Source organism: Mauremys reevesii, linkage group 8, assembly GCF_016161935.1.
Source record: "Mauremys reevesii isolate NIE-2019 linkage group 8, ASM1616193v1, whole genome shotgun sequence".
Taxonomy (NCBI): Eukaryota; Metazoa; Chordata; order Testudines; family Geoemydidae; genus Mauremys; species Mauremys reevesii.
In genome coordinates this window covers 4,583,641-4,604,028 of record NC_052630.1, presented here as the reverse complement: position 1 = coordinate 4,604,028, position 20,388 = coordinate 4,583,641, and the positions used below count along the sequence as shown (strand labels likewise).

General features: G+C 43.1%; 1 protein-coding gene across 1 annotated transcript in view; it reads left to right on the top strand.

Annotated features, from left to right (window-relative positions):
- Window positions 1-20,388, top strand: part of GALNT10 (polypeptide N-acetylgalactosaminyltransferase 10) — a 121,197-nt gene that overhangs the window by 89,572 nt on the left and 11,237 nt on the right. The window contains exons 5-8 of the mRNA XM_039485196.1: window positions 782-967; window positions 3,603-3,786; window positions 4,667-4,784; window positions 16,186-16,293. Coding sequence (XP_039341130.1) covers window positions 782-967; window positions 3,603-3,786; window positions 4,667-4,784; window positions 16,186-16,293 — 596 coding nt within the window. The remainder of the gene's footprint in view (window positions 1-781; window positions 968-3,602; window positions 3,787-4,666; window positions 4,785-16,185; window positions 16,294-20,388) is intronic.

Sequence of the window (20,388 nt, the reverse complement as noted above, 5' to 3'; positions counted from 1 at the left end):
ATGTCTCAGCAACGTCATACAGTAGAATCTTATAACTTTACGTACAACGTTGCTACATGCATTTTACCAGGATGATGATGTTCAATAGATTGAGTTTTCAAATGGTACCTCACAAGGCACATTTTGTACAAAATGTATCCTAGTTTTGTGAAAGTAGTGAACATAGGGGCAGTGTATTCAGTAATGATCTCTAAACCTTTCCAGCTTGTAGAATCAACATCACTAGGTTGTGGGGGGGTTTGTTGTTTTTTTTTTGCTTGTATGTATTTGTGTGAGAGTGGACGTGTTTTGAGTGCTTGAAGAAATTCAGGAAAAACTAATTCAGTAAATGTTGTTGTATACAATTCTGAGAGTGCTCTTTTTGTGCTTTTGTGGCATAGTGAGTTACTTAATCCAGATCCAGTTCCTGAGAAAGCTTGGGCTCCTACTTTCATGAACATCCCTGCTATTGGTCAATAGTTCCATTGTTATCCCACGGTTCTGTTAATTAGCTTTTGCTTTGTTGTGTATTCTCTTGTCTCGCAGCTTCTTTCTAGTCTTAATCTCCTCCATCCGTTTGATCTCTTTCTGAGTTAATGGAAACTTCAGAGATCCAGATCCATGAGCAAACTTTGAACCCACAGTTTAGAGATGACTCATACTTCTTCCATCTTGCCTGGACACTCTTTCCTGTTAGTTAAAGGCTGTTCAATACCATGTTCAAAAGACAACTAACAACTAAGGAAGGAGCTGCATTTTAAGGAGTGATTGTTACCTTCTTAAACTTTACTCTTTTACCCAGAACACCTGAAGAAACGTTTGGAAGACTACATGGCCCAGTTCCCAAATGTCCGAATCCTGCGCACCAAGAAGAGAGAAGGGCTAATAAGAACTCGAATGCTGGGGGCCTCTGTGGCAATAGGAGATGTGATCACATTCTTGGATTCTCACTGCGAGGCCAATGTGAACTGGCTGCCACCTCTGCTAGGTAAGGAGGTTGTTTGAAGTGTTTCCCAACACTGATCTTCAGCCTGGTAAAAAGCTGGTGACAGATGTCGGCATATGGTTTATTGTATGTCCAGGCTGCTGTCTTCTCATTCAGAAATGTCCAAAGGAGAAAATAAATGACTATGTGGAAAACTGACTTTCTAAAGAAAATCCTGGGAGAGCTGTCAGTGACCTGTAATCTTCAGTACAATGCATTTCTCTATGCAAGAGTCATAAAACACACAATTTCCCTCAAAACAGTTTTTTTAATTAAAAGCAGAGATCATGTTCTGTTACCCCCCCACTAAGAGAACTCTTGCATAATTTATAGTTTGCTGGAAGAGCAAACCATTCATGTAGTCATTCAGCAGCTCATAAAGAGAAATTAGTTGTAGGACATAAAGCTAAGCTTGTAGTTTTTAAATAGCTCTTGACTGTTTCTATGGAAATATATTTAATCTGCAAGCATGTGGAAAGTCATTTTTTGTGGATAATATGAACTGCTGCAATGTACACCTAGAATGTGTGTGATCCTTTACAAAGTGGACTCTAAAATAGTCTCTAACAGGATTGCTGTTTCATAAAGTAAATTCGTCTGCATGTATCTTATTAAATGAACAATGTTCTCTTTTTTTCAAGGGAACTGGCTTTTTTTCCTGTGCATCTTAATTCTGACCTGCAGCACCCCACTCCCCTACTAATCTAATTCTGGACCTACTTTTAGATGAGAGACTACTTGTGCCGAACTGCAAGTTAGTTTTGTGCAATGCCCAGATACAAAGTGGGATGAGACCACTCAACCTGGGTTTTTTGCATGTGCCAGGATTTGGACTCAGGACACTTGTAGGACCAGAAGGACTGTGCTCACTAAATCAGCCACATGACTTCCAGTGGGCATCTGGGAGTATCCAGTTTACTTAAGGCTGCAGTGCTGTTTGTTTATGTAGCATCTTTAATCCTGAAGAATATCAGACTGCTCTACAAGCCTATTTCAAGTGACATATGTGCCATTGGAATGCAGCCACCTCTGGGGTGAAACTTGGCATTTGTCTAGCAAATAATGACAATACACACCAAGAGGTGAAGAAAAATGCAGTCACAAGCTGAAATGAAAAATTGTCTGCTGGGTTCTCATAGAGCAATGCTGTTACTTTCACAGCCTGTCAATTTGTGTGTCTGGTATTAATTCTGCATGGTGTAAAACATTTGCGACTTCCTGAGCCCCAGGGAATGGAAACAAAAGTAGTCCAAATGCCTTTTAAATGAGAACATGTACAGTATGCTTCAGTTTAAAAACATAAAACATTTTTGTTCCAAATGTTCCTTGGAATCTAAAATATATTATCTGTCACTTTGGTTCTTAAAGTTAACTTTTAGTTAAGAAAACTTGTTGTTAAAATGAATATTGAAGAAGTTCCAGATGTCTAGGTTGGAACTAATCCTGTCTCAGTATTTTCCAGCTGGAATTAAAGATTGAGGGGAGGCACAGATGTACGTTTCTAGAGCCTGCCAAGATTAGTTATGCCATTAGTCTGAATCACTTCCTGCCAGATTCTGGCACGACACTTCAAAGCTTATTGGGGTTAGGTGGCATAATGGGTTATTGCACTAGCTTTCAACCAGTGCAGAAGGGGGTCACATCCAGGTCACTTGTTAAAATGAGTTTTGTGGATTCTGCGAAGTCCTTAGAACATGCAAGTCCGTCTGTTTCATCTGGCATTTTAAGTGGCAGGGAACCACTGAGAAGGGTGGGGAGATATTTAGGTTTTTTGTTTCCATTTGGAATGTGTTCCGTTTTTCTCTCAAACCATAGGGTGGCTATTACTGGAGCGAGTGCCTAATTTTTCTGTATCATGTAGATATAACTTAGGATAAAGAATTGGTTGATGTCATAAATACATATCACACCATTATCTGGTGTAACATGGAGCCTCTGTCCAAGAAAAGATTTGGGATGTGTTTACTCTGCAGTCATGCGATGCAACTGCAGCTCATATAGATATACCTGGCTAGCTCAGGTAACGGTAGCAGTGAAGCTGCAGCAGTGTGGGTTTCAACATGGGCTGTACGTGCTCACCCAGAACCCTGGGTAATTACTTCATTGGCTAGCTCATGCTGACACCTGTGTTGCTGTATCTTCACTGCCACCTGTGCCCAAGCTGGCTAGATTAAAGCTAGCTCAGGTGTGGCTACAAAAGCTGCAGTTTCATCCTATGATTGCAATGCAGACTTGCCCTTTTAGTTTGAGGGGAAGCGATAGCACAGGTCAGAACTGAGATGCACATTACATGGAAAATAGAATTCTAACCTAATTCTGGCCAATATAATTGGTTCCTCGTGCTCAAATATACTGAACTGACATGCAGTTTTTAAGGAAAAAATAAAAACAACAAAGCAGAAAAATCACCCATTCTGTAATGAGACAGCTTCTCTAGATCTGAAGGTGTTTAGTGGTACATTAAAGTTGGACTTTGGTATTAGAATTATAACTAGTTGTATGGTGGTTGTTCTGTAGTGATGAGATAGTCGGCTCTTGTTTTAATATTGGCTTCATACTTGTAGATACTTTCCTTGTAACTACTGGTGAAAGGGGCCACTAGCTACATGCTTGCTAACTTTTTCTCTGTGATCCTCAGACCGCATTGCTCGGAACCGCAAGACTATTGTGTGCCCGATGATTGACGTAATTGACCATGACCACTTTGGATATGAGACCCAAGCTGGAGATGCGATGCGAGGGGCATTTGACTGGGAGATGTATTACAAGCGGATCCCTATCCCTCCTGAATTACAGAAACCTGATCCTAGTGATCCCTTTGAGTAAGTTGTTGAAATGCAGAGTGATGATAGATGGCTAACGAAAGGTGCCCTGTTATAAGGTTGTTTATGCCTTGTTTGTACTGGGAGTCACAAGTTGGTGGTAAGCCACCCTCCGCTAGCAGCTATTTATTTTGTTGGGTAATACGTTTCATTTAGACCAAGAACTCTGGACACATTTTGGAGACCTAGTCTCTGCAGAAGTTTAGTTAATGAAAATTGGAATGTCTAATATAGTCATCTGATACCAAGATCCTTGGAACATAAGTTTGTGACATGACATTAGGGATACTAACAACTAACAAATAGCTCATATGTCATTCTCAGGTAAAACCCCGTAGAATAATTAGACCAATTTTGATGATTGTTGTGGATTACAGAAACAATCATTTGGGATCAAACTGTTTTGTTGTGCTGTGCCTGCCAGCCGTAAAGGGCAATAGAATTGTGTCAAATTTCTGCATCAAAAAACTGAAGATCCACCTTTTGATTGCAAGCCCAATAACTTAGCAATCATGCTAGGAAACTTGATTTCCAGTCTCTTGCTTCCCAAGCTGGCAGGGCAAGGAGGACTGCATATGTAACATGTTGGGGGTCCCTCCAGAAGAGGGAATTCCTTGTGTCACTCAACAGTGAACCAAGTAGCCAATATGAGGAGTGGCGTTGACTGGTTCCGAAGGGAGCCCTGTCCAATCCTCCTGGGTTGCAAGGAGTGGGAAAGGGTTGTAAAGCAAGGACAACTGGTAGATGCTCTGACAGAGGTGCAGAGGCACTAGGAGTGGGTGGTAAGAGAAATATTAATGGTATCTTGTTTTTCTTAATGTTCAGCTGGAACGCTGTATCTTGAATATGTTTGTAATACGGAGTCTGGTTTTTCCTTAAGGTCTCCTGTAATGGCTGGAGGATTGTTTGCAGTCGATAGAAAGTGGTTCTGGGAGCTGGGAGGGTATGATGCAGGTCTGGAGATATGGGGAGGAGAACAGTATGAAATATCCTTTAAGGTGAGCTATGTTCTCTGAAAATTACTTTTGCTTTGAAAAGATCTTGAAAACTAAGCAGCTCTCTGAGGCATGGAGCACAAGTTATCTCTTGTGTATATATAACAAGACATTTGAAAGGTATGGGTGGCTGTAAGTAGGTAAGAGGGATAGCGCTGTCATGAATTAAACTGGCTAAGACACAGAAAACAAAGCTTTAGTGATAGTCAATTTGCAATGTGACAGAATATTACCTGTGGGGTGCCACAGGATCCATTTTAGGACCAGTGTTCAATATAAGCGAGGTTTGTAGTTCCACCTTATTAGTAAGGTTGCTTGACATTTCTCATTACAAGGTCCTGTTTTCAGTTGCTTATAACTTTTCAAACTTGAACTGTTTGTGCTGGAATTTTCCATGCCAGGGTATCTTCCTTAGGATGATGCTTTCTGGAAAATTCCAGCTGAAATAGTTCAGTTGCGTTCAGGAACTAGGTTAGGGGAAAATACATTTTGCCCATGTTGTTTAAAACAGGTGTCTGGCAACATTTTCTTTGAAAAGCTCTAGTGTCCCCATGCTTTGGAACAGGACTTGAGGGGTGGATTTACTGGATATACTTTTTGGGTGGATTTTCACAAGGAAAACAAATTTGGCCAAGTTAGAAGCCTTTGAAAAATCACACGTCTCAGACTTTTGGTATTTAGCAGCTAAAATTTCCAAAGATTCCATCCTCACTGACCATGCTCCATTCCCTCACTTCTTCTAGTGCTAACCACACTGCATATGTACCATCTTCACAGAACAGATGAGTGCTCCCTCAAGGCCAGGGCCACAGGAGCGAAGCTGGGCTTCTCCTGTAATGGTTGCTACCAGCTGCTGCAGGCCAAAATGGGGCTCTGCACTGGAACTGAGAGCAGGGAGTCTGTCTCCTGTGCACTCAATGGTACCCCCCGCTGGAGAGTAAAGCCATCTGTGTTGAATGCAGAGGAGACGAAAGCTGAACCAGGGGAGAGAGGGAAGGAAGTAGATTGGGACTGGAGGAGATCGGGGGGGAGGGAGAGGACTGGGAGCTGGTGAGAGAAATGCAGGAGGAATGTGAGAACACTGAGATTGGACGAGGAGAAGTGTGGAGAATGGCACTGGCTGGACAAGGAGATTGGAACTTGCAACCAGTGGGGGGATGAAAGGAAGGGGAACCTTCCAACTTTTTCAGTAAAGGACGCAGTTAGTCCTGCAGACTGCCTCATTTACTATCTAACCCAGGGATCGGCAACGTTTGGCACGTGGCCCACCAGGGTAAGCAGCCTGGCGGGCCAGGCCAGTTTGTTTACCTGCCGCATCCACAGGTTCGGCCGATCGCGGCTCCCACTGGCCGCGGTTTGCTGCTCCAGGCCAATGGGGGCTGCGGGAAGGGCAGGCAGCACATCCCTCGTCCTGCGCCGATCCTGGATCTAACCTGATTCATCTCTAGAGTGGGCCCATCATCTGCATTGAATGAAGCAAAGATCCTGTGGAAAAAGTAGTATGTGATCATGTAATTAGACTAACAGAATGCATAAACACAAGGGGGCTGAACTGAGATTGCACAGGCAACTTTAATTCTGGCATTTCCTAACTCCTGGGTGCTTGGCTTTGCAACCGCGCTCTGTGTGTGTGTGTGTGTGTGTGTGTGTGTAATATTGGATTGGAAAATACTGAACAGGCGTTTAGTAGGATTCTTAAGAGGGTTAGGTATATATATGGACAGTAAGAACATAGTTATATTGCAATTTTTTTTACCTCTAAATAAATATAAACTGTCATGCTTCAGGGCACAAACTGAGATCTGATGTGTATTAAGAAGACGTTTCTCCTTGCTATGAGGTTTCTTGCATTTCCTCTGAAATGCCCGACTGCTGCCAAAGGCCAGATTCTGGTCTAGATGGAGAACTGGTCTAATCCAGGATAGCAGTGCATATGTTTTTGAGGCTCTGACAATGCTCATTTCATGTGAATGAGGCTATTTTTTATCCCAGTTGTGACTGTTAAACACGTAGACATTTGAGGATGACATAAGGAAATACTCTATTGGCCATGCTTTAATGCTGTTGAGATACCTCTATCTTTTATAATATTCCATTCTTCTGAAGCCACGGAAGTGTGTGAAAATTCTCACCTCCCACATTGATATGTTTTCTCCTTGCTGACATCTGCAGAACTCTTGCTTCATTTTGTTTTCTCACTGTAGAACTCATCAAAAATGTTGGATCAATAGACTCTGATGAATGAAGGCTTCTTTTCACAGAATGGGCACAGTATGGGCAGTGGCTATGCAGACCTCTCCACACTTACCAGTTGGTGGTTTCAGTCCTGAATTAGAGAAGCCAGAGTTGAGAATGGTTTAGTCTCTAACCAACGAGTCCTGACTGCTAAGAGCTAGACTAAGACCGCTCTCATTATTTATAAGCCCCAAACATTTGGAAAAGTAAGTGGCTGATGGTGATGACTCACCTGGCTTGGGGAAGGTTCTGCTAATCATTGCTGATTGCCTGAGCCCAAGACATAGGTCTGCGTGGTGCATGAATTTGTTGAGCAAAAGTGGTGTCATTGCGACCAGTGAGACTCCTGTTATCTGTGTTGCCATGAAATGATGCATCCTGAGATATCTTCAGTGAATCTGGAAGTGGCAGTGGATTTCATAAACAGAGGGAATGAATTTTTAAAGGTTAGTTAAAATGTATTTCTGTACAGAATGCCCCCTTATGCACTAAAGGGTATTCAACCCCATATCTGCGTTTAACTCAGTTATGGTTTAATTTGCAATTTTCCTTTAACAGATTGCATTAGCATTTTGATTTTTATAGTCTTAGGCGCAACTGAAAGAAACTACCTGGCATCAGTATGGGTCCAACAGATTGCAGCAATGACCATGAAACAGTGCACAGTTCAGCTTAGGCAGCCAGAGTCCCTACTTCCGTTCATATCTTGTTTGTTTCTTTCACCAAGTAATTTCACAAATCTGCATGACTTTATGCTGTTTAAAGACCTATCAAACTCTGTTCATCTGGCAGTTACCACACTATAAATGATATCGTCCTCTCATTGTTTATTTACAAAAGGCTAAGTAATAAAGCCATATTGGAGGTCTCTTGTCTTCTCTACTAGAGGGAGGGGGGGAGAAGCTCCCCTTGGAGATTCCATTACAGTTGGATCCATTTATCCCTTTCAGTGTTGTGTAATGAAATTGTGTAATATTGTAATTCTCTGCAGGAGAGGGCAGAGGCCGTATTCATCTTCTTTCTCTTGGTCCCCTTTTGAAAATGCTGGTTTCCAAGAGCGATGACAGTGGCTATGGAGTCCCTTTGTGTGTCTCATGCTGCAGCAGACAGTGTCACTGCTTGATCTACAGGAAACGAGACTACTTCATTCATCCGTTTGCTTATTCTCTCTGAAACGCAGTGTGTTTTATGTCAGTCCAGAGGGTAATTTATGAAGGGCTAAATTTACCCTAATTAAACTCAGCAAAGACCCCTTTTTCTTTCTTTGTGACAGAAAATGAAGTTTTAACTGAAAGAGGCTCACTGTATTTCAGCAATTAAGATAAATTGATACATTCATCTGTGGCTCATTGATTTAATAATTGTGCGGGAATTACAAGAATAGAAGGTTTGTTCATAAGAAGAAGACATGCAGATAGAATTTTGAAGCTATGAAATTTCTTGGCGAAAGGGACATTGTCAAACAGCTTTAAAATCAGGGTCTTAATTAAGGTCTCGACCTTGGGGTTATTTACTATTAGGGGCGCCAGAATATGCTTTTTATTTTTATAATTTCAACAGATTCGTTTATTTGTTGGGCTAGATATTAGAGCAGGCCCATGGACACAGTGATGGTAGAATAAGGGAAAAGGGAGTGGAAACTGGTCTTTTTTTGTGCTTGTTTGGTGAAAAACACCACTGGTTGGCTGGATTTTTGTTCTTAAATAGTGAAAAAAGCACAAATATTAAATAGCAGGAAGTAGTTGCCCTTCATTCCAGTCAGATCCCTGGTTGCAGTCAAAACATCACCCACTGACTTCCTAGCTGGCCTCCTTTTCCTGTGACTTCCTCCATCCCTTAAAACAAACAGGAATTGCTACACACAGGCCAAGGAGCCATCTGTCTATCCCAATATTCAATCTCCTGCAGGAACCAAGAGGAAAGTGTTCATTAAAAAATATATAGATCTCCCTTCCTGTTTTCTGTTCTTCTTTTTTTCTCCCCAACCCACCACCAATGAGAGTGCGAGGATACAAATTTTCCTAACTTGCATAATACAGTACCCCCACCGGGTCAGCCATTCCCATTCTGGTGATCACAATGATGAGGGCCCTAGAAATACCTCTTCTGCTTCTCTTTTGTTAGTAAGGCTACGTCTACACTACCACTTTTGTCTGTATAACTTATGTCGCCATCAGGGATGGGAGAAAACCACACACCCAAGCAACGTAAGTTACATGGCCAGAAGCGCCGATGTGGACAGCGCCGTCAGTGAGAGAGCTCTCTCTCACCTGCATAGAGCAGCTACACAAGCGATCGAACAGCTGCATCTGCGACCTCACAAGTGTAGATATGGCCCTACTCTAGTGCCCATCCTGACTTATCTCCTTACCTCACTCACAGATCGTGCCTCTTGCGTTTATTCTGGTGATCACAAATTGCTGCGCTTCTCTAAGACCCTCCTCCAGAAGCATCAAATATGGACACATTCCAGTTTCCACAGCACGACACAGGTTGCATATTTTACAATAAATCCAAATACTCCGCAGTTGCCACCTGCATGATTAGTGTCTGTGCTTCCCTCCTGCCACCCCGCCTCCTACATTAGCAGCATGTTTGATTTACGTTTCACTGTTTGCCCCGCTGCAGGTGCTCAGCATAGGGCACAGCTGCAAAGGGGTTGCATCTGACAATGTTGCTAGTTTTTTGGCTCAAATTAGCACTCATTGTGAGCCTTCCCTGCTTATTCTGAGCATGTATTCAGGCAACTCTCCAGCAGCTCACATGTTTGCCCACAGTGAAACAGGCCAGGCATTCTACTGCTTTCTCTTAGGTCAGTGCAGAATACTTAATTCTGGAGGGGCTCGGCCTCTTTCCCTTCTCCCACTCCTTTGAAAGGCAGAGTCGATCTCCGTTTACCACCTAGCATTGGGGTCTCTTTTCATCCCTGGCTACCAAATGAAGCTGGATCAGGCAGCAAACTAGTTTCCTACCAAACACCAGCAGGAAGGTGGAAAACACCCCAGAAGGGGATACTGGACACGGCTGTTGTCGCTGTGTCAAATACTCCAGATGTGGGGGAAGGGGCCCCACCGATGATGACTGCTGCAGTAGGGGATGGCTCTGTGCAGAGTCACACACCATTCCACATTTCTTTTTGCTTTTTTAATCCCCCCTCTAGAGAAATAAGTTGCAACCTTGGTGGTGGCTGATGCTCACAGTAAGTGGGGCTGAGATCTACTCATTTGCTCTTTCCTATTGCTTCCTTTGCTCTTACCTTCTTCCTCCTGTATAGAGAACTCCCTGATCTGTCCAATGCCCCCTTTCCCTCCCACCTGCCTCAGAGACAGCAACCCACTCTCCTCTCCACCCACTTGTCCCTTATGTTCCTGTTCCCCTTGTAGATAGTAGAAGGTTGGCTTTCTTTCCAAGGTCTGGCTGATCCCTTTGCTGCTTCCCAGTTCTCCATGGGGCAGCATGTGGTCATTCTGCCACGTTCTCTGGAAATTGTAGACTTTGTACATCCAGATAGTTTGGAATTATACTCTAACAGAACTGTTTTTTCCTAAAGTCTTGTATAACATTGCTACTTAGAGCAGCAGGCAGAGAATGTACTAGCATAACATGAGGATAGTGGAGAAGGGGTGAAATATTACTTTGTTTTCCTATCACATTCCTTCAGAAGTTCTAAATTGCAGCTAGTGAATGAAACAGGCATTAGTCTACCAGAGAAGACTGGGATAATATTGCCTGTTGTAGAGTTAATCTGCCTAGGATCACACAGCCAGGAATGAGAAATCCTGGTGCCATTGCAGTCAGTTGCAAAACTCCCATTGACTTCATTGGGGCCAGGATTTGACCCCGGTTCTCCTGATTCCAGACCACCTTCCCTCAAGACCCAGGATTGCAGTAGTTGTGAATATATATTTCCATTATTCCGGAAAGAGATCTGATTAGATCACCAGATGAACTACTGGCTGCCCTGACTGCCTTTATCTGTAGTCCTCAAGGAGCTTTAGTGATGGCTACTAGAACCTTGAAGCTCATCTCATCAAAATTAAACTTTGATATGTACTGTCATGGTAGCCAGGGAAGATAGGAAGCTCCACATTATATCAGTTCCACTCAGAATAAACACAGAACCATCCCATCTCTGTTCTTAATATGGAAAAAGGCAACAGATCATGACAAACATTCTTGTGAAGGCACACGGTCCTGCCTTACAGGAAAGGAAAGTTGACTCAGCACTTAATTTTAAAATGGTGTATTTTTAGTGTTATGGCTCATGCAGATTAACTGTATGCCTTACTTAAAACCACCTAACGTGGGTAATTGATTTCATCCATTCTCTCAGCTGGCACACAGCTATTTTGAATTTCTTTGTCCTGCAGTTATTACTTGACGAATCCTTGATTACTGTATATATGTTTTTCCTTCAGTGCTAACTTTCTAATTCTTTCTGTGAGCCATGTTTTGCTGATTCCTGTCACACTTTCCCCCCTTCCCTCCAGTTTTATAGATAAGAGCTGGTAATTGTCTTCATGGAGGCTGTAATGAATTCTGTCATCACACAAAGAAGCTTGCTAATAAAACACATCAATGCAGCAATGAAAATGAATGCGAAGCATGCTTTAAAATTAGATTTGTACTTCTTGAGTGCAACATTGTCACTTACAGAATGACGAAATATTTAAAAGACACCAAAAGCTGAGCTGAATATATTTGAAAGTGCCTTGTGGTATGTCAGTAAGACTCACAAAGCTTGCAGCTTCATTCCCAGAGTGCTGCAATTGCACAAAAGTCAGCAGGCAGACAAATATTTTAAATTGTGGCCAGAAAAGTGGATGTAGAAATTACTATCTCTATGTTCCATGTTCTTTCAGCAATTTACTTGGCTTAATAGTCTGTCTCGTCTTGATCTTCTGTAATGATATCTTCTACTGTGATTGTAATCTTCTCTGATGCCAGGTGACTTCCTACATGAATGATACTGATACTTCACACCCTTGTGAAGTGCTTTGAGATCTACTGATGAAAAGTGCTGTATAAGAGCTAGGAATGACTATGGATGTTCAGTCTAAGCCTATTTCTCTGTTCTGTGTAGGTTCTCACACCCTGTTCACACCATAGTATCAGTGCTATCCAAAAATTGTAAATCTATGGCCTGCCTTAGCTCATCTAGCAAGGGTGTTCCAGGGCAGCTGATCTTATTCCTACTGACTGCACGCTGCCTGAGTCCGTGGTCCCAGAGGGGAAGTGTGTCTTTGGCTAGCTTGCTCCCAGTGCATTGAGAGTCTTGAAGATGAAGACCAGGACTTGGTAGCTCATGGGCAGATAGTGCATGGATCCAAGCCCCAAAGTGATGTGCTCCTGTCAATCTGCATATTATAAGGTGGCAGCTGTATTCTGAACCAATGGAGGTTCCTTAAAGCCTGTGGATTCACCCACAAGTATGATGTGTTAGTTATAACAATCTAATGTGGCAGGCATGTGCATGATCACCACGGCCAGACCTGTGTCTGACAAGATGGGATGCAGTCTTCTGTCCAGCTGGAGAAATCTTACATTACTGTTGTTGTGGGTGATCTGTTCTAGGAGTCCAAGGATAATTGTGTCTTGGAGGCCATATTCCCTAAATGAGAAGTGGGTAAACTCATTTACTTGAGTTTAACCTTGACTGCGCTGCTGCGGGTGGGAGAGACTGCTTGTACATTTTAAACTTGGGTTAGGCAGTCCTTTTATCTGCACACAATGCTAATGCCCTGGGATGAGGAAGAGCACAGCTGGTGTAGCCTCCCACAGGAGTAGTGCCTTAGGTAGAAGCAAGGTGCCATTATTTCTTGGCCTTAGTGGAACCTTCAGCCTTATTGATCACTAGAGCTCTGCAGGCTTTCCCTGGCTCAGAAGACTCTGCAGTCCTCCTACACAGACTATCTGCACTGAGAACTCCTAAACTCCAGGTTTCTCTCGCTGCTCCTGCAGCCGTCCTTGCTTCCCAATCAAGTTCCATACATTGAATCCTGCTTTCTGTCCCAAAAGCCTTGCAGATCTGCTGATCCCCATAGCAGAGCTGCATCATGTGGGCTTAAAATATTACTGTATAATATTGAATTCTTGGTCCCTAGGTCAATAGAAATTCTGATATGTCCAAGCAGTGAAATCCTATTCCAGCCACTGCTGCAACCTGCCCCTAATGTAACTCGTATTGCACAGGAGTTGGAGGAAGGAACAGCACTCTAATAGTACCAGTAGAAAGGACAACTGAAAGCACTCCAAAAATTAAAGCACAGTACAGACTGTATTCATCTACAGTAACTATCCTGTCCTCTCAAGATACAACAGTAATTAAATACTAAAGGAACAAAAATCCATAGAGCAGAGTTTGTCAGAATTCCTTTTTGTATTCTTTACAACAACAAACATTTGATTAAAATATTCTGGGGTAGTGGAATTCTGGTCTCAGGAAACGGTGATAATATAAAGAGATGAAACTTCATTAAGCTACCCACAAGAAATGACAATGATTATTAAATGGCTAGGGGCCAGCAGATAGAGATGAAACTCCAAAGGACTTTAGTGTTATAACTAGTAATTATGCAGCAGCCTTGGCCAAATATTTCATTCCCTTACTAAATATTTAATATTGTATCTGTAGAATATTAATGAATTGCCTTCTATGCATGAAGCTGTTGACTAAACTCATTGTACAGTGAATTGCAGGAGTCCAAATTAACCATGATGAAGACATGGACCAATAACGCTGCCTTAGCTTGCAGGCCAGTGGTCACCATCTTGTAATATATATTGTGATGGGTTGGATCACAGAAACCCCTTGGGGGTTTCTGGGATGTGCCAAGACTACTTCTGCCCCTGCTTTTCCTGCCAGCTCAGGACTCCAGCACCCTGTCTTACTGAGCCAGACACGCCAGTCTGCGCCAGCATAGACCCAGGGTCTGAACCACGTGCCCCAAAGCTGCAGACTTAGCTGAAAGCAACTTATAGAAGTGTTTCTGTCTTTACCACTCAGATGCCCAACTCCCAGTGGGGTCTAAACACCAAATAAATCCGTTTTACCCTGTATAAAACTTATACTGGATAAACTCATAAATTGTTCGCCCTCTATAACACTGATAGAGATGCACAGCTGTTTCCCTCCCCCCTACACCCGCTGATGCGCGCGCCCTCCTCCCAGGTATTAATACACACTCTGGGTTAATTAATAAGTAAAAAGTGATTTTATTAAGTACAGAAAATAGGATTTAAGTGATTCCAAGTAATAGCGGACAGAACAAAGTTAATCACCAAGTGAAATAAAATAAAACACGCAAGTCTATGTCTAAGAAAACTGAATACAAATAAAACCTCACCAGTTCCAGTAAGCTTCCTTCTACAGACTAGTCTCCTGCTAATCTGGATCCAGAAATCACTTGCACCCCCTGTAGTTACTGTCCTTTGTTCCAGTTTTTTTTCAGGTATCCTTGGGGGTGGAGAGGCTCTCTCTTTAGCCAGCTGAAGACATAATGGAGGGGTCTCCCACAGGCTTCAATAGACTTTCTCTTGTGGGTGGAGACCCCCTCCGCTCTCCTATGCAAAGTCCAGCTCCAAGATGGAGTTTTGGAACCACATGGGCAAGTCACATGTCCATGCATGACTGAGTTTCTTACCAGCCAAGCCACATTCCTGGGAAAGCTCCGATGTGGATTGGTGTCTTCGAGTTCATTGTTGGCTTACGTGGTTCTTGATTGGGCAGTTAATTTGCACATTCCTTTCTTAAGAAGCTGCCCAAATGCTTCACTAAGGTTATCGAGCAAGTACACAGCAAATATTCCTAACTTCAAGTACAAAAATGATACATGCCTACAAATAGGAGGAATGTATTCAGTAGATCATAACCATTACAGAGAGATGTTACATGGCCTATGTAGCATACAACGTATTCCAGTTATATCATATACACATTCAGAAGCATATTCCCATGAAGACTTATGGGGTATCTCACATATAGAGCTTTTGGGTACTGAGGTGGGATTTGGGTATCAAATCAAGGGCAAGACAATGTCAAGTGTGTCCTACTAAATGAAAGCAGGAGAAAATAGAAGCAGCTGTTTGAAGATCAATAGGAACCAGGAATGTACCTAGTGGAGCCTCTGTCAGGTAGTTAAATGTTTGTCTGCCCCTCCTTTGCTAAGACAAGCCTTTTAAAGCCAACTGAGTCGGAAGCCAGTCCTCTAATAAAAGTACAATATTCTATTTTTAACTTATAGATTAGATGTTCTCTGATTGGCTGAAGCCCCTAAATGTATTCCTCAACCCTACTGGAATGCATTTACTCACTGGTACAGAGAGCAGCATTCACTCTATTTCATTCACTTAGTCAGGCAAAAAGATTACATCCGCATTAATCTAGGTATGAAAGAAAGATGTTAAAGGATGTTGGCACAGAATCAATGTCTCTGCATGGAAAATAAACTTCTTGGCCTCACCTTGACACTAATCAAGCATCAGGTCATTATTCTGCAACTAATGCTCTGTTCCATTGACTTTCTCTTACTTTTTTTTTTTAAATGTAATTGTTTTCACCAGACAGGGACTTCCACTAATTGGAGGGCTGCAGAAGCTAGGAGTGTGTCTCTGCATTAAAAGCGCAGCATTGATCTCCTAGACCTAGACTTTGCTCTGATACCCAGCGACAGTACAAAAGCATGGGGGAGCCAGTATTTTCTGGTTCGAAGCTTAGGCAGGCTTGTGAATAATTCCACAGTAGCACATGATCTGACCTATAGTGTTCTCCCCCCAAGTTACTTTTGGAGCTCTTGCCTGATGCAGAGCACAGGATTTGGCATGGGGATCCAATTTTTAATCCCTATGAGCAATAATACACCATTCCACCTTAACTTGGGAAATAATGTGTGTCAGAGCTGTGCTGTTCAGAAAGAGTCCTTTGCTTCTTCCCACCCGATGGCCAAGGATCTAAAGAGCATCTCTACAGCCAATATGCTAATCCTTTGGCTAAACTGAAAGATGCCCGACTGTGAGCAGGCAGCAATCAGGTTTGAAGTTAGTATTTGAGGGACAGGCTGAATCAGTCTTTAAAGTACAAAGCTTCTGCAAATGTTCCTATATTGAAAGTGTTTTGCTTTTCAACTGAAGTGAATTCCGATTGTGTCTGTCCCTCTCTGCCATCCTACAGGTGTGGATGTGTGGGGGTCGCATGGAGGACATCCCTTGCTCCCGAGTGGGTCACATCTACAGGAAATATGTTCCTTACAAGGTTCCAACAGGAGTCAGTCTGGCAAGGGTAAGTGTTTTTCTAAATAATCTTCCTTTGCAACTTTAGAGGCCCAGGGACAGGCATGTTGAGGACTCCACAAGCCTCAACTCTCCCTAGCTTGTATCATGCTTAGAGATGGAAAAAGACCTACTGGCTTAGCAAATTTGTCTCTGTTAGGGCAAGGTACATTCATTCTCCCCCGCCCCCTCCAATAGAGAGGAAATCTAATAGTAACCAGAAGCTACTCTGGATCTTGACCAAAATTGTCAGGGCATTTGGAGTTATGGGGCTGTGTGCTTGGCTGGCTGTTGGCAATACAATCCCAGTAAAAGGTACGGTATGCTTTTATCACTGTGTAAAATTTCAATGTCATGATAGCTTAGAAGACATTCTGGGCAATGTGGTACAGGATGGTGATTGTGCTGCTTCAATGATAGAAAGACCTTTCAGCCTCATAGCATGTCATAGGTGTTCTCACTCCATAATATGGTAATACTCTGTTTAAATAAAGGGATCTCATCATTATATTCCAATATAATTAATATAAGCTCCTAGGCTCATTTTTATGAAGGTGGTGTGCAGGTTTCCTTTGAGGATGAAGACTGAGAGGTCAGATATGGTGTGATCATTTTGTGAAAAGTATTCACCCATGGGAGATACGATGTTTATCACTTTTCTGTGTGAATTCACCCAGGCATAGTGATTGCTTCGTTTCACCCACATAGTTATTACTGGGGTGTTTAGTGCACTTGATGAAGTGCACCACATGTTTTGATAGGCATGAATCTTGAAGGGCGTGTTGTGCAGAGTATTGATCATTGTAGCAGTGTAGATACAGCTACAGGTTCACACACAGATACCACTGACTATGCTCCCAGGAGGAAATCCAGGATTTACACTTCAACACACTTAAAAACACCTTCACCAGACAAGGACAATCTACTAGAGAAGTACATCGCCTCATGGAGCAAACCACCCTTCTACTACCTACAAGGGGAATAGGAACGTAAGGGACAAGTGGGTGGAGAGGAGAGTGGGTTGCTGTCTCTGAGGCAGGTGGGAGGGAAAAGGGGCATTGGACAGATCAGGGAGTTCTCTGTACAGGAGGAAGAAGGTAAGAGCAAAGGAAGCAATAGGAAAGAGCAAATGAGTAGATCTCAGCCCCACTTACTGTGAGCATCAGCCACCCCCAAAGCTGCAACTTATTTCTCTGGGGGGGGGGGTTAAAATAGCAAAAAGAAATTTGGAATGGTGTGTGACTCTGCACAGAGCCGTCCCCTACTAGTGCAGCAGTCATCATCGGTGAGGCTCCTTCCCCCCATCTGGAGTATTTGACACAGCGACAACAGCCGTGTCCAGTATCCCCGTCTGGGGTGTTTTCCACCTTCCTGCTGGTGTTTGGTAGGAAACTAGTTTGCCTCCTGATCCAGGCTTCATTTGGTAGCCAGGGATGAAAAGAGACCCCAATGCTAGGTGGTAAACGGAGATCGACTCTGCCTTTCACAGGAGTGGGAGAAGGGAAAGAGGCCGAGCCCCTCCAGAATTAAGTATTCTGCACTGACCTAAGAGAAAGCAGTAGAATGCCTGGCCTGTTTCACTGTGGGCAAACATGTGAGCTGCTGGAGAGTTGCCTGAATACATGCTCAGAATAAGCAGGGAAGGCTCACAATGAGTGCTAATTTGAGCCATAAAACTAGCAACATTGTCAGATGCAACCCCTTTGCAGCTGTGCCCTATGCTGAGCACCTGCAGCGGGGCAAACAGTGAAACGTAAATCAAACGTGCTGCTAATGTAGGAGGCGGGGTGGCAGGAGGGAAGCACAGACACTAATCATGCAGGTGGCAACTGCGGAGTATTTGGACTTATTGTAAAACATGCAACCTGTGTCGTGCTGTGGAAACTGGAATGTGTCCATATTTGATGCTTCTGGAGGAGGGCTTAGAGAAGCGCAGCAATTTGTGATCACCAGAATAAACGCAAGAGGCACTATCTGTGAGTGAGGTAAGGAGACAGGACAGCATGAGCACTAGCGTTACTAACTGAAAGAAAGCAGAAGAGGTATTTCTAGGGCACCCATCGTAGTAACTAGGCACCCTGGCATGGAACGGACTGACACTCAGGGTTTTTTTGCAGTGGTGGTGTTGCTGTCTTGGTCCAAGGATATGAGAACCACGAGGTGTGTGGGAACTTCTGTTTGTGAAAGAAGCTTTTGAAATTATACAGAGCTCTTCTTCGGGTCTGGGAAAGGTACTCAGTGTGTCCCAGCCAGCTACAGTTTATTTAGCCTAAAGAGTAAAACACACGTTTCAGGAGACCATTTAAGAGGAAGTGGGCAATTGGCACGTCTTCAGTCATAGGACATCACCTACAAAAGACGAGCCTGGGAACTTGAATTCATAAAATCATGCTATCAGAAATACTGGTTTCATGATTACAACAGTCGGGTAACTCACCAGCCTCCTTTGTCCTGTGACTACAGAAGTGTTAATTGCCTACTTCCTCTTAAATGGTCTCCTGCATCGCTTTTCTCTCTTATGCAAAATAATTTGTCACCTTGTATCTAGCTGTGACACCCTGTACCTTTCCCAGACCTGAAGAAGAGCTGTGTTTTAACTCTGGCTCGTTCACCCCAGCAGTTGATCCAACAAAAGATATCATCTCACTCACCTTGTGTCTCCAGTATCCTGGCACCAACACGGCTACAACACTGCAAACAAAGTTGTAATGATTGTTTTTGTGTTTGATATTTACATGGCAAATTTTTACAAACCTATTAAAACTTCAGAAATTAATATTTAAAGAAAAAAACAGCCCCTTCATCCTCATACTCTTCCAGTACAGTGTGAAGTAAGTTATAGGAAAGGCCTGTCCAGTCAAATTTCTTCAGTATTGTAGTCGAGAAAGAAGGAAGATTACATCCTTAGCACTAACAACGAGGAGTCCTTGTGGCACCTTCTGATGAAGTGGGTTTTAGCCCACGAAAACTTATGCCCAAATAAATGTGTTAGTCTCTAAGGTGCCACAAGGCCTCCTCGTTGTTTTTGCTGATACAGACTAACATGGCTACTACTCTGATATGTTGTATTACACTGAGCAGTTTTCAGTGTTTAACCAGTTTTGCGATGGCCAGGGAGAGGGGGATTCTAACCTGGTGGGAAAAAGCTGTTTGTCTATTAATGGAGTTTCTGAATGTCTGTCTAATGTCTCAGAAGTGAATCTGGAATTAGATCAAGCACAGAAAGATCTCATTGGTCAGGAAAACGTTTCTCAGGAGCAGATTAAAGCAGATTAAAGTGGAAGCCCTAACTGAGGAAGGAAAGGGTAGATTTTTGGTGGGTAATGGATTGTTGGCTAGTACAGCTTGTAAAAGTGAAACCTGTCATCCTTAGCACTGTATGCTGCAGTTTTCTACCTCTGGTTTCCAAGTAAATTGAAAAAGAGTAGTAGTGCCCTCTGGTGGGGAAAGATAATAGAAACAAAGGATACAAAACTAAACCAAGAAACAGTGCTCCTACCTGCTATATCTACATCAGAGGGTCAGAACATATCTCACTTGAACGAGACTGTGCCCTAATTATATATTTGGAATGTATTAAAGTGACAAAGTAATGACTTCAGAGAGAGATGCAGTGTTCTGTTCATCTCCCCTGTAATGTTAGAATCCTCCGATTCCTTGTTACATCCTCCAGGATGTCAGAGGGAATTAGGGGCAGGGTGGGGGGGTGTCCTGCTGGAAACCTTGGAATCACCAGACTTGGAGAACATTTAGGCTAAGGTTTACATTTAGTTGGTGGCAAATCAGATCATAAAGTGGCACCTCGGGAAGGGAGGGTGCTGGACTGTATTTGGAGCTGGATAAGAATGTCACTTGCTTGCCATTGCCTCAGCTGGTTTTGCTTCTAATCCTCCATGGCAAATGCATTGCTGCCAGTTGTGCATTCCGTTGAAATTGGTACGTCAGGTGTACTTGTGCTCGGCAGTCCAGCGAGTTTATTCCAGTGAGAGAGCCTAATGCTCCCTGACTGCTGCCTGGCAACTAATGACATCTTGTACTCACTATGTTAGGCAGCACAGCAGGTGCTTTGCGCTGGATATACTGGGTGTGTATAGCTACATTGTGG